The 14,305-nt window shown below is 40.5% G+C and overlaps 2 protein-coding genes across 2 annotated transcripts in view; one reads left to right on the top strand and one right to left on the bottom strand.

Moving 5' to 3' along the window:
* LOC139408375 (folylpolyglutamate synthase, mitochondrial-like) overlaps positions 1 to 6,061 on the bottom strand; it is a 46,623-nt gene extending 40,562 nt beyond the window's left edge. Inside the window, exon 1 of the mRNA XM_071152168.1 lies at positions 5,951 to 6,061. Coding sequence (XP_071008269.1) covers positions 5,951 to 5,986 — 36 coding nt within the window. The 5' untranslated portion in view covers positions 5,987 to 6,061. The remainder of the gene's footprint in view (positions 1 to 5,950) is intronic.
* A 2,996-nt stretch (positions 6,062 to 9,057) lies between these two features.
* On the top strand, positions 9,058 to 13,159 carry LOC139408378 (tubulin beta-4B chain). The gene is made up of 4 exons (XM_071152172.1): positions 9,058 to 9,200; positions 9,465 to 9,573; positions 11,656 to 11,766; positions 11,956 to 13,159. The coding sequence occupies exons 1-4, from the start codon at positions 9,144 to 9,146 to the stop codon at positions 13,014 to 13,016; spliced, it is 1,338 nt and encodes a 445-aa protein (XP_071008273.1). The 5' UTR covers positions 9,058 to 9,143; the 3' UTR covers positions 13,017 to 13,159.
* The last annotated feature ends 1,146 nt before the right edge of the window (positions 13,160 to 14,305 follow it).

The following is a 14,305-nucleotide window of genomic DNA, read 5'->3' as shown; positions in this document are numbered from 1 at the left end:
GGCACAGTTTTTTTTAAACGTGAGTTAAGTAAGTTTGACAGTTGGCTATTTTTGTTAAACTCACAGACAGCACACACAAGCAGCACACACACACATCCCACCCGTAACGAACACTGTGGAATGCCGGGCAGCTCACTTGACTAATTAGGAAATAAAACAGGAGGATAAAGAGTCACATTTAAATCTCAACTGCTTCATAACTAACACAGACTTTGCTGTAATTAATATACATGGATAATCTAAACAGCTTTTAAAGTATAAAATAATTAAGTACTTAGAACATGATGGTTAGAAAAGTTGTGCTAGAGTGGTATGTGTGTGCTAGAGTGGTATGTGTGTGCTAGAGTGGTATGTGTGTGCTAGAGTGGTATGTGTGTGCTAGAGTGGTATGTGTGTGCTAGAGTGGTATGTGTGTGCAAGTGTGAAAAGTTGTGCTAGAGTGGTATGTGTGTGCTAGAGTGGTATGTGTGTGCATGTGTGTGCTAGAGTGGTATGTGTGTGCATGTGTGTGCATGTGTAAAAAGTTGTGCTAGAGTGGTATGTGTGTGCATGTGTGAAAAGTTGTGCTAGAGTGGTATGTGTGTGCATGTGTGAAAAGTTGTGCTATAGAGTGGTATGTGTGTGCATGTGTGAAAAGTTGTGCTAGAGTGGTATGTGTGTGCGCGTGTGTGTGTTGACGTGCGTGCGCGCAGGTGTTCCAACCCTGTTCTCTTTCTCCCCTATTGTGGGTGATCCCCAGAGGAAATTACTTTGGTGGGAACAAAAGCTCCCCTCTGACTGACAAAACAAAAACAACTCTATGGAAACAGCCGATACCAGTGAGCTTTAAAGACCTGCACACACACACACACAAACACTGGGTGGTGGAGCCAGTTGGACAGCGTAAAGCACTCTAGGCTTACATTATTGATAACCTCTCTCTTTCTCTCATTCCCCCCCTTCTCTTTTACGTTCGCTCTCTCTTTCACTCTCCTGGTGGGCAAAACTGGTAAAAACTGGTTAAAAATTACACAATTATGTAATTTCAACCGGTTTCATGTTGCAATTACGTAATTTCAACAAATGTTTCCCGCTTGTCTCTTTCTCTCTCTCTCTCTTTCTCATTGGCAGTATTGTCTGCACTGCAGGCCACTCTCTTGTGACTGGTCTCAGACCCTCAATGTAACATTATCTTGGTTAGAGACCCTTCTTTGGTCCTTTTGTTTAAAAAGTCTGCATGATAATACATAATACATGATAATACGTGTACAGTATAATACAAGAGGATGAGGGCTGAGGGCTGGGGGCTGGGGAGTAACTGAGTAATCAGCTATATGTAATAAGCACATGTAATCAGCTATATGTAATAAGCACATGTAATCAGCTATATGTAATCAGCTATATGTAATCAGCTACATGTAATCAGCTATATGTAATCAGCTATATGTAATAAGCACATGTAATCAGCTATATGTAATCAGCTACATGTAATCAGTTACATGTAATCAGCTATATGTAATAAGCACATGTAATCAGCTACATGTAATCAGCTATATGTAATAAGCACATGTAATCAGCTATATGTAATCAGCTACATGTAATCATCTATATGTAATAAGCACATGTAATCAGCTATATGTAATCAGCTACATGTAATCAGCTATATGTAATCAGCTACATGTAATCAGCTACATGTAATCAGCTATATGTAATAAGCACATGTAATCAGCTACATGTAATCAGCTATATGTAATAAGCACATGTAATCAGCTATATGTAATCAGCTATATGTAATAAGCACATGTAATCAGCTATATGTAATCAGCTATATGTAATCAGCTATATGTAATAAGCACATGTAATCAGCTATATGTAATCAGCTATATGTAATAAGCACATGTAATCAGCTATATGTAATAAGCCCATGTAATCATCTATATGTAATAAGCACATGTAATCAGCTATATGTAATCAGCTACATGTAATCAGCTATATGTAATCAGCTACATGTAATCAGTTACATGTAATCAGCTATATGTAATAAGCACATGTAATCAGCTACATGTAATCAGCTATATGTAATAAGCACATGTAATCAGCTATATGTAATCAGCTATATGTAATAAGCACATGTAATCAGCTATATGTAATCAGCTACATGTAATCAGCTATATGTAATCAGCTATATGTAATAAGCACATGTAATCAGCTATATGTAATCAGCTATATGTAATAAGCACATGTAATCAGCTATATGTAATAAGCCCATGTAATCAGCTATATGTAATAAGCACATGTAATCAGCTATATGTAATAAGCACATGTAATCAGCTATATGTAATCAACTACATGTAATCAGCTATATGTAATCAGCTACATGTAATCAGTTACATGTAATCAGCTATATGTAATAAGCACATGTAATCAGTTACATGTAATCAGCTATATGTAATCAGCTATATGTAATCAGCTATATGTAATAAGCCCATGTAATCAGCTATATGTAATCAGCTACATGTAATCAGCTATATGTAATCAGCTGTATGTAATCAGCTATATGTAATCAGCTATATGTAATAGGCTATATGTAATCAGCTATATATAATCAGCTATATGTAATACGCACATGTAATAAGCACATGTAATCAGCTACATGTAATCAGCTACATGCAATCAGCTATATGTAATCAGCTATATGTAATCAGTTACATGTAATCAGCTACATGTAATCAGCTACATGTAATCAGCTATATGTAATCAGCTATATGTAATCAGTTACATGTAATCTGATTACAACAAAAACTGTAACTGTAATATATTACCTTACCAGCAAAATATTGTAATCAGATTAGAGATACTTTTGAGAAAGTAGATGATTGCTTCTAGGATTACTTTAAAATTCAGAAAGGATGTTTGCAAATTTGTTTTTTCTTGAAAAAAGGTGCAAGTTTAAGTTTGTTCCACCTGAGCAAGCCCTAACACATACCTAATGCGTTTGATGGATCCTTTTTGTCTTCGTCTAATGCCTTTTATGAGGGAAGTAATCCAAAAGTAACTGAAAGTGATCAGATCACTGAGTTACTGAGTTTGGGGAATCCAAAAGTTACATTGCCGATTACAATTTTGGACAGGTAACTAGTGACGGATTACATTCAGAAAGTAACATACCCATCCCTGAAGAGGATGACTATACATGAATTTGGTCAACTTCGAAACATAAACATCTGGATAAATTAATAGACAGGGAAGTTACTGCTAAATTACAAATCTTCAGGTTGGCGTGGGTGCGTGTGTGTGTGTGTGTGTGTGTGCGTGTGTGATAATCTGAGTGTACTGTCTTTCAGCAGCTCTTGTACCAGGTTATCAACCCTACCCTTATCAGATGAGTTGACTACATCCTACCCTTATCAGTTGAGTTGACAACCTCCCTACCGTTATCAGTTGAGTTGACAACAACCCTACCCATATCAGATGAGTTGACAACAACCCTACCCATATCAGATGAGTTCACAACAACCCTACCCATATCAGATGAGTTGACAACAACCCTACCCATATCAGATGAGTTGACAACAACCCTACCCATATCAGATGAGTTGACAACAACCCTACCCATATCAGATGAGTTGACAACAACCCTACCCATATCAGATGAGTTGACAACAACCCTACCCATATCAGATGAGTTGATAACAACTCTACCCATATCAGATGAGTTCAAATCAAATGTTATTTGTCACATGCACATGGTTAGCAGATGTTAATGCGAGTGTAGCGAAATGCTTGTGCTTTGTAGTTCTGACCATGCAGTAATATCTAACAAGTAATCTAACAATTTCACAACAACTACCTTATACACACACACACGTGTAAAGGAATTAATAAGAATATGTACATAAAGATATAGGAATGAGCGATGGCCGAATGGCATAGGCAAGATGAAGTAGATGGTATAGACATATGAGATGAGCAATGTAGGGTATGTAAACATTATATAAAGTGGCATTGTTTAAAGTGGCTAGTGATACAGTTAATACATAAATGTTTCATTATTAAAGTTGCTAGAGATGAGTCAGTATGTTGGCAGCAGCCACTCAATGTTAGTGATGGCTTTTTAACAGTCTGATGGCCTTGAGATAGAAGCTGTTTTTCAGTCTCTTGGTCCCCGCTTTGATGCACCTGTACTGGCCTCGCCTTCTGGATGATAGCGGGGTGAACAGGCAGTGGCTCGGGTGGTTGTTGTCCTTGATTATCTTTTTGGCCTTCCTGTGACATCGGGTGGTGTAGGTGTCCTGGAGGGCAGGTAGTTTGGCTGCTCCCTTTGCTGTTTCCTGAAGCAGAGGGAGCAGCCCCCTATCCACATCAACGGGACACCAGCCTACCCATATCAGATGAGTTGACAACAATCCTACCCATATCAGATGAGTTGACAACAACCTACCCATATCAGATGAGTTGACAACAACCCTACCCATATCAGATGAGTTGATGACAACTTACCCATATCAGATGAGTTGACAACAACCTACCCATATCAGATGAGTTGACAACAACCTACCCATATCAGATGAGTTGACAACAACCTACCCATATCAGATGAGTTGACAACAACCTACCCATATCAGATGAGTTGACAACAGTGGAGGCTGCTGAGGGAAGGACGGCTTATTATAATAGCTCGAATAGAGTCAATGGAACGGTATCAACCACATGGAAACCACATGTTTGACACCATTGCATTGACTCCATTCCAGCCATTTTTATGAGCTTTCCTCCCCTCTGCAACCCATATCAGATGAGTTGACAACAACCCTACCCATATCAGATGAGTTGATAACAACCCTACCCATATCAGATGAGTTGACAACAACCTACCCATATCAGATGAGTTGATGACAACGCTACCCATATCAGATGAGTTGATGACAACCTACCCATATCAGATGAGTTGATGACAACTTACCCATATCAGATGAGTTGATAACAACCTACCCATATCAGATGAGTTGATGACAACCTACCCATATTAGATGAGTTGACGACAACCTACCCATATTAGATGAGTTGACAACAACCTACCCATATCAGATGAGTTGACAACAACCTACCCATATCAGATGAGTTGACAACAACCTACCCATATCAGATGAGTTGACAACAACCTACCCATATCAGATGAGTTGACAACAACCTACCCATATCAGATGAGTTGACAACAACCTACCCATATCAGATGAGTTGACAACAGTGGAGGCTGCTGAGGGAAGGACGGCTTATTATAATAGCTCGAATAGAGTCAATGGAACGGTATCAACCACATGGAAACCACATGTTTGACACCATTGCATTGACTCCATTCCAGCCATTTTTATGAGCTTTCCTCCCCTCTGCAACCCATATCAGATGAGTTGACAACAACCCTACCCATATCAGATGAGTTGATAACAACCCTACCCATATCAGATGAGTTGACAACAACCTACCCATATCAGATGAGTTGATGACAACGCTACCCATATCAGATGAGTTGATGACAACCTACCCATATCAGATGAGTTGATGACAACTTACCCATATCAGATGAGTTGATGACAACCTACCCATATTAGATGAGTTGATGACAACCTACCCATATTAGATGAGTTGATGACAACCTACCCATATCAGATGAGTTGATGACAACCTACCCATATCAGATGAGTTCACAACAACCTACCCATATCAGATGAGTTCACAACAACCTACCCATATCAGATGAGTTCACAACAACCTACCCATATCAGATGAGTTCACAACAACCTACCCATATCAGATGAGTTGATGACAACTTACCCATATCAGATGAGTTGACAACAACCTACCCATTTCAGATGAGTTGATAACAACCTACCCATATCAGATGAGTTGACAAGTTCACTTCCATCCAAGCATGCGAACATGTGGCATATAATGCCTTCAATTACTTTATTACCTCTTGCCAGGACAGGTTTCTCTTCCCTTCTTTCATCTAATGCTGTGATGCGCCTGCTCAGGTCTCCTCCGCACCTGCTCTCCCTCACACACACGCACAAGTACGCACACACCCATCTCATGTTAGCTCTGAATAATGTAAGTGCTGCCTCACACTACGCTTCTGCCTTGAGGGGAAACCAAATGACACAGCAGAACCGACATGTACAACACAGCACTGGGACCTCCGGGGGTTGCCTAGGGGATCTCTCTGCGTTGACAATTAGCTCGCCAGCTAATAGTGGTATGGATCCTTAGCTCAATAAAACTGTGTTGGGGAAAGAGGGGATTGTCTGAAGGGGTGGTTCAGGTTCTAGTCATTGTGATAGTAAGGGATTATATTTAAATGTCTTCAACTTTTTCACCGCTACAAGTACTTTACAGCAGTGGTTCCTAACCTTTTTCGGTTCCTGTACCACCAACTGAATTTTGCTCTGCCCTGTGTACCCCTGAAGTACGCCCTCAAGTCCATTCTACCAGTAGGCCTATGGTCTCATGAGTCTTCTCAAGTACCCTCTGTGCATAGGCCAAGTACCCCTGGTTGGGAACCACTGATTTACATTGTGTGGGTCACTCACCCCATCCACCTCCAATGTGTATAGCAGCCAACTTGGTGATTAGCAGCCATTTTGTACTAGAGTGCTCAGCAGTTGTCCGGTAGTCCAGTATCTGGGATAATTATTTGCTTAGAAATCACTAGTGCACCAGTACTCCAACAAGGGTTGTCGATGAAAGTCTCAGGCCAGTGAAATGTGAAGTATGCCACACTAAATAGTAATCACTTTCAGGGAGGTCCTCCTTATGTAGTATTGTGCTGGATACGGTTTAAAGTACTTTGAGACATAAGTACAAAGAGTTATATACTTAATGTATTATTTTTCAACTCCTAGTGGAGCGAAGGCCCTTCAAACCTCTAACATTTTAAAGTGCTTTATAAAGGCAGTATTGTTCTCACCAATGAAATGAGGTACCCATACATATGGTGTGAAGATTAATATAGAAGGTCCTGTTGCAGTCTTGCCAAAATATTCTACCACCACAACATTCAGTAGTGAGGTTTAAGCCAAGCTACTGAACTCAACTGTGTTCATCTCACTGACCTTCTGTAGTGGTGAATGTATTTATTTATTCATAATAAAAACCCTGGTAAAATATGGGTTAAACATCAACAAAAAGTGGTGACTCAAAGGAAGTCTGGTTAAATGAGGACAACAGAAACATCCTGGAATAGAAACAAAGGACGGCAAGTCAATTTTCCCATGTCCTCGTTTTGGAAAATGTTCTCCTCCGCCCCTTGAAAGTGCTTTTACTGTGTGCATTCTGGAGCTGCATCACAATGGTCAATCCCTGCACTCGTTGTTAGCATAGCTGTGGTCATACGGGTGTCTTTTTAATAGGAAGTAAATACCTATAGGAAGAAGAGAAATGTGAGATGGTCAAGCATCGCTAATACTAGGCAGGCAGCAGGTAGCCTGCAGGTAGCTGCATCACTAGGCAGGTAGCCTAGTGGTTAGAGCGTTGGGCCAGTAACTGAAAGGATGCTGGATCAAATCCCTGAGCTGACAATTTAAAAATATGTCGTTCTTCCCCTGAACAAGGCAGTTAACCCACTGTTCCTAGGCCGTCATTGCAAATAATAATTTGTTCTTAACTGACTTAAAGGTAAAATACAAGAATAATGGGGTACTTTAGCTGTATTGTAGTTCATTCATATCCACTGGAAATCTCCATTGCTTGAATTACAAATGTATATCTAATAAACTTGATGTGTCTGAGTTGCATACAAATTACTTATACATTTATAGACTGTGGGCATAGAAAATCATTCTCCAGTGAAACTAAACTACCTTGATGATTCATAGTTTATTTGGAAAGTTGTTGTAAAAAGTAAAGAACTTCAATACTGCATGTCAAGTTATTATGCCGGGTGGACTCTGTCCAAAGTCAACGCAAACCTCCTCCAAAGCTGTCATCACCATGACTATCACCATGGTCGCCATCAGCTAACCAAACAAAACAAATACTTCATAGCCTAAATCACATTCCACTGGATATTGGGACAGCATTGGCCTCAGGAACCCTCAGTTATTTCCCAAGGATGAACATTTTAGTCATGTTTTGTTAATCTAATGTTTTCCAGGTCTACTATTAGCAATATATTGCCATTGTGTTATTCACATCTCTCTCTATCTCTCTCAATGGCAGTAAAAGTGCTTTGAGGGTGTTAACTTGATGCAGCCTGTACGCAATGTTTAGAGAATGATAGAAAATAACTGGTCTTAAAACTACTAGGGAAATTCTGATATGAAATAAAACAAAAGCATATTACAAATAAAATGTATGATTATTATTATATATGCAAGTGGACTTGAATGTTTTTTCAATCATTATTGTTGCTCTTCTTATTTCATCAATGCAGCCACTAATGTCAATAAGTTTAGCCTATTGATGACTCAATTATTTATTTTTTTATAGCCCCTTTACTATTTTTTACTTCACAATGTATTTGCAGGTAATACAAAGATAATATCTGGCACAATTTAAATGTCATTCCAGTCATAAATTATATTTTCTTTTCAAACATATCCCATGATGAATTGCTATGACCTTCTTATAGTTTTATACCTAGCAAGCATTAGTTTCATGTAATGCAGTGTTTCAAAAGTGAAGAAATGGAGGCAGCCTTATCAAACTTTTAACATGATTTTACATGAAAATGTAAATCTTGAGTGCTGTTTGGTTACATTTTGTGTGTAGCAATAAACCTTGTTGGCCAGCTTCGCATTCAATGATACCACCTGCAAGCTTTCCTAGTTACAAAGAATACAAAAGTATCCCCAAAGTCCACGAACATAAAGAGCCCAAAGTGTCCCAGCGACTCTCCAATGTTTCCATTTCTGTAACCATTGACAACAGGTTACTATATCGTGAGAGCCAATCAAAACTAGGAATCAACTTTTGTTATCCAATGAAATAGAGTTGTACTATGATTGACGGGTGTTTAAGCCAATAGCATTCATAATCTTCCGTTGCCACTGATTATAAATCAGTCCTCCGATTTTGAATCGCGTATACTTCTTTCTTGTTTCAGAGTGTATCCAACAGCGGCAGTTATACTTCACCTGTTTAAAAAAATAAAATAATAATCACTCAAAATGAGGGAAATTGTGCATTTGCAGGCTGGCCAGTGCGGCAACCAAATTGGAGCAAAGGTTGGTTCAACTTTCAGACTATTTCACCCTTCATTAAAGCTCAGTAACGTAGAGCCTTGCATTGTCTGTAATTTATCTATCTAATGTTAGTTCTAAATAAATGATCTAGCTAGGCTACTACTATTAGGCTACATTAGCACGTTTTCTGTATTGTAATTGCTCTGTATTTGATTCTTTCCCTGCAAATTGCTTCGCTGGCATATCTTTTGGGATGGCAATGGGATGTGAGTTGGAGCTAACACCTGTTCCATTTCTTTCCTCTAGTTCTGGGAAGTGATTAGTGACGAACATGGCATCGACCCCACTGGCACATACCATGGGGACAGTGACCTTCAGCTGGAGAGAATTAATGTGTATTACAATGAAGCCACGGGTAGGTCTTATATTAGCCTTCCAGGTCTATATATTCTCTAGTCATTTAAACAAAATAGGGTTGTAGTGCTGCTAGATCACATTTTTTTCAATTTGAGAATAGGGGCCTACACGAAGCTGGTAAAAATATTTTTGGAAAATGTATTCTGATAAATAATGAATATATTATACTGTAATGAAACAGGCAGGGGGCAGGTCTCGAACCCTCGACCTAGCCCGAAGTCTAGCGCGCTATCGGCCATGCTGCAAAATCATGCTCAAGCGGTAGAGTCGATATCCGTACTTATAAACCCAGGGTCGTTATAATACTAAATTACCACAAAAATACCCAAAACTAGGCCGCGTATGGGAACGCGCTGGGTGGCGAGCTCTTTCCTGGTCCAACTTCGAAGCGCTCTGCGCACACTTTGAGCTGACCAAATCCCACCTAATAACAACTCCACAGACAGAACTACGAGGGGTTGTCCTCAACAGTTTGTTATGGACTTGGGACTCATGTACGACGCTGTCCGAGTGTCTTGTAAGATCGCATAATGATTAGTAGGCCTATTTTCAGTGGTGTACTAATTAAGTAGTTTTTTTGGGGAATCTGTACTTTACTTTACTATTTATATTTTTCACAACTTTTACTTCACTACATTCCTAACGAAAATGATGTACTTTTTACTCCATACATTTTCCCTGACACCCAAAAGTATTTGTTACATTTTGAATGCTTAGCAGGACAGAAATGGTTCAATTCGTGCATATATTCCATTTAATTTGTCACATACACATGGTTAGCAGATGTTAATGGAGTGTAGCGAAATGCTTGTGCTTCTAGTTCAGACAGTGCAGTAATATCTAACAATTACCTAATACACACATCTAAAGGGGTGAATGAGAATATGTAAGTATATGGATGAGTGATTGCCGAGCAGCATAGGCAAGGGGCAATAGATGACATAAAATACAGTATATATGAGTAACGTAAGATATGTAAACATTATTAAAGTGGCATTATTTAGAGTGCATTGTATAAAGTGACTATTGATCAATTTATTAAAATGGCAGGTGATTGGGTCTCAATGTAGACAGCAGCTTCTCTGAGTTAGTGATTGCTGTTTAGCAGTCTGATGGCCTTGAGAGAAAGCTGTTTTTCAGTCTCTCGGTCTGTACTGACCTCGCCTTCTGGATGGTAGCATTGTGAACAGGCAGTGGTTCGGGTGGTTGATGTCCTTGATGATCTTTTTGGCCTTCCTGTGACATCGGGTGCTGTAGGTGTCATGGAGGGAAGGTAGTTTGACCCCAGTGATGCGTTGTGCAGACCGCACCACCATCCTCTGGAGAGCCTATCAAGAGAACATCCTTGGTCATCCCTACTGCCTCTGATTTGGCGGAATTATATCTTAGTGTTGCAGTGTACCCCTGGCACACTGCAAAGAAAGAAAAATAACAAGAAAATGAGGCTCTGGTTTGCTTAATATAATACATTTTAAATTATTTATATTTTTGATATTTAAGTATTTTAGCAATTACATTTACTTTTGATACTTAAGTATTAAGTATTTTAGACTCTTACTCAAGTAGTATTTTACTGGGTGTCTTAATTTTTTTTGTGTGTGTGTATATATATATATATATATTTTCCTTATTTAGGAAAAACATTTTCAGCACCAGTAAGCCCCTGCATTAATCTGGCCCTGCCTATGCTTTGATTGAAACAAAATACAAGGGTAATAGTTTAATACCATATACTCTAATTTGCTCACGAAACAGTAATTCAAGAAGATCTAATCACATATTCCTATTAAACTATTTGAGATCAAATGATTAGCATGCAGATGCCGTTTGGACATTTCCCTGGTAAAACGTGAATAATTATAAATCATTTTATGCATATTCAATAATGATATTAAATCTGTCGGTACAAACGTTGAGAAATTATGATTTTAAAAAAAGTTTTAAAAAAAGTATAATTGCGCTCCCGCACGTAACACCACTGGTTGAACTTGATTCGAAAATTAGTGACCAATGCATTTGGTGGTCGTTCATGGTTTCGTGGGCAATGCAATGCCTCAAACGTTTCTCTTTTGCTTTGCAGGAGGCAAGTATGTCCCCCGTGCGGTGTTAGTGGACTTGGAGCCTGGTACAATGGACTCTGTGAGGTCGGGTCCCTTTGGACAGATCTTCCGACCAGACAACTTCGTCTTCGGTGAGCCCTGGCTTTCTGCTTTTGAGATTTTGAGAATGATATTTGATCCAACAACTTGTATTCATGAATACTACATCCTAAGGAATAAGTGTCTTAATATTGCTACAATGGATATTGTATTGATATTGTATTAATTTGGGGCATTACTTTATGTTGTCAAAAGACCTGGTCTCTTTTGTTTGTCTGCAGGCCAAAGTGGAGCTGGAAACAACTGGGCCAAGGGCCACTACACAGAGGGAGCAGAGCTGGTGGACTCTGTTTTGGATGTGGTGAGGAAAGAGGCAGAGAGCTGTGACTGTCTACAGGGTTTCCAGCTCACCCACTCCCTGGGCGGGGGCACAGGCTCGGGCATGGGCACCCTGCTCATCAGCAAAATCCGTGAGGAGTACCCCGATCGTATCATGAACACGTTCAGTGTAGTGCCCTCGCCCAAAGTATCAGACACTGTGGTGGAGCCCTACAATGCCACCCTGTCAGTCCACCAGCTAGTAGAGAACACCGACGAGACCTACTGTATTGACAACGAGGCTCTGTATGACATCTGCTTCCGTACCCTTAAACTTACCACGCCCACCTATGGCGACCTCAACCACCTGGTGTCAGCCACCATGAGCGGGGTCACCACTTGCTTGCGCTTCCCTGGCCAGCTCAACGCTGACCTCCGTAAACTGGCTGTCAACATGGTGCCCTTCCCCCGTCTCCACTTCTTCATGCCGGGCTTCGCCCCCCTGACCAGCAGGGGGAGCCAGCAGTACAGGGCCCTCACTGTGCCCGAGCTCACCCAGCAGATGTTCGATGCCAAGAACATGATGGCAGCTTGCGACCCACGTCACGGCCGTTACCTCACCGTAGCTGCAGTGTTCAGGGGCCGCATGTCCATGAAGGAGGTGGATGAGCAGATGCTGAACGTCCAGAACAAGAACAGCAGCTACTTTGTCGAATGGATCCCCAACAACGTCAAGACCGCTGTCTGCGACATTCCTCCCCGCGGCCTCAAGATGGCCGCCACCTTCATCGGCAACAGCACGGCCATCCAGGAGCTGTTTAAGCGCATCTCCGAGCAGTTCACCGCCATGTTCCGTCGTAAGGCCTTCCTCCATTGGTACACCGGGGAGGGTATGGACGAGATGGAGTTCACTGAGGCTGAGAGCAACATGAACGACCTGGTGTCTGAGTACCAGCAGTACCAGGACGCCACCGCCGAGGAGGAGGGAGAGTTTGAGGAAGAAGGAGAGGAGGAGCTGGCGTAAAGATGTGTACTTACTTCACATGCCTTACTGACATTTTTCAGTGTCCTGTTTGTCTTGTCTGTCCCTTTTCACTGTGGCCTTCTCAAGCTGTCAAATTCCAACTTTTGAACCAAATCTCTATTAAAGGCATAACTTTGATAGCATTTTGTCTCCTGTACTCTATAAGTCAATCCAGCTCAGTGTTCAAATCAATTATACAACACACTTTAGGTACAATCATTGCAAATGGTCCACTTCCACATAGAAATGTGACTTAAGGTTTGTAAAGGGCTAAAACCATAGAATGAGTCACCTGCAAAAAAATATTTGACTGAGTCTTGAAAAATTGAGTGATAATTTAATTTGGAGGGTGGATTTTAGCTCATTTATGCATAACTAACTTTTTTTTAAAATATGGAATTGTTACCACTTGTAAGCCTTCATATTTATTCAACAGTCAAAACTTGCCTATTATTTGTTTCCAGGTATTTTGCCAATTGCTTTTTATCTGTCCAAGCATAGAGGAAGACTAAGTGGACATGGCTGAAGGGCAAAATCATATTTAATTTCAGAATAGTTTAAAGTTGGGTTAGGGTTTGGTTAAGGTTAGTGCCATTTAACAAATTCTTATTTACAATGATGGCCTACCAAAAGGCAAAAAGCCTCCTGTGGGGATGGAGAATTAAAAATATAGGACAAAACCCAAATTACATAAAGAGAGACCTAAGACAACATGGTAGGAACAACACATGATAACACAGCATGGCAGCAACACCACATAACATGATATAAACACAATATGGAAGCATGGTAGCAGCACAAAACATGGTACAAACATTATTGGGCACAGACAACAGCACAAAGGCAAGAAGATAGAGTGCCACGTTATCGACTGTGTCAGACTGACGGATTGGTGGAGTTCGTTTTGCATGGCCCAGTGCCCCGAGTGGATGGCGATTTCTCTTATAGACCAATGGAATAGTCTAAAATGCGCAAACTCCGAACACCTGGGGCACCAGGCCACGTCGAACGAACTCGACCATTGCTATAACATATGTGGTTAGATAAGTAAAATACCTATCCAGCCGTTGTAAGATTGGCATGCGTCAGCCACACCTGGGCAGAGGAACGTGCCCCAAGATTTTAGATAGTTTCTCCTGCTCCGACGTTGCACGCAATAACCAATGCTTGCGTGCCATTTCATCGACTGGTAGGTTTCTGTAACATATGTGGTTGGTTACCTGTTACTTAAAATTCCCATCCAGGCGTTGTAAAATCTGGCATGTGTCAGCAAATGGACTGGGGTAAGA

This window comes from Oncorhynchus clarkii, chromosome 5 (assembly GCF_045791955.1).
Source record: "Oncorhynchus clarkii lewisi isolate Uvic-CL-2024 chromosome 5, UVic_Ocla_1.0, whole genome shotgun sequence".
Classification (NCBI taxonomy): Eukaryota; Metazoa; Chordata; class Actinopteri; order Salmoniformes; family Salmonidae; genus Oncorhynchus; species Oncorhynchus clarkii.
This window is presented reverse-complemented; position numbering and strand designations above follow the sequence as displayed.

What these genes read in the sequence shown, in the direction of transcription:
- LOC139408378 (XM_071152172.1), top strand. Translation starts at nt 9,144, where the DNA reads ATGAGGGAAATTGTGCATTTGCAGGCTGGCCAGTGCGGCAACCAAATT. An exon ending in GCAACCAAATTGGAGCAAAG is followed by an intron (nt 9,201 to 9,464) that starts GTTGGTTCAACT and finishes TCTTTCCTCTAG; the next exon opens with TTCTGGGAAGTGATTAGTGA. An exon ending in ACCAGACAACTTCGTCTTCG is followed by an intron (nt 11,767 to 11,955) that starts GTGAGCCCTGGC and finishes GTTTGTCTGCAG; the next exon opens with GCCAAAGTGGAGCTGGAAAC.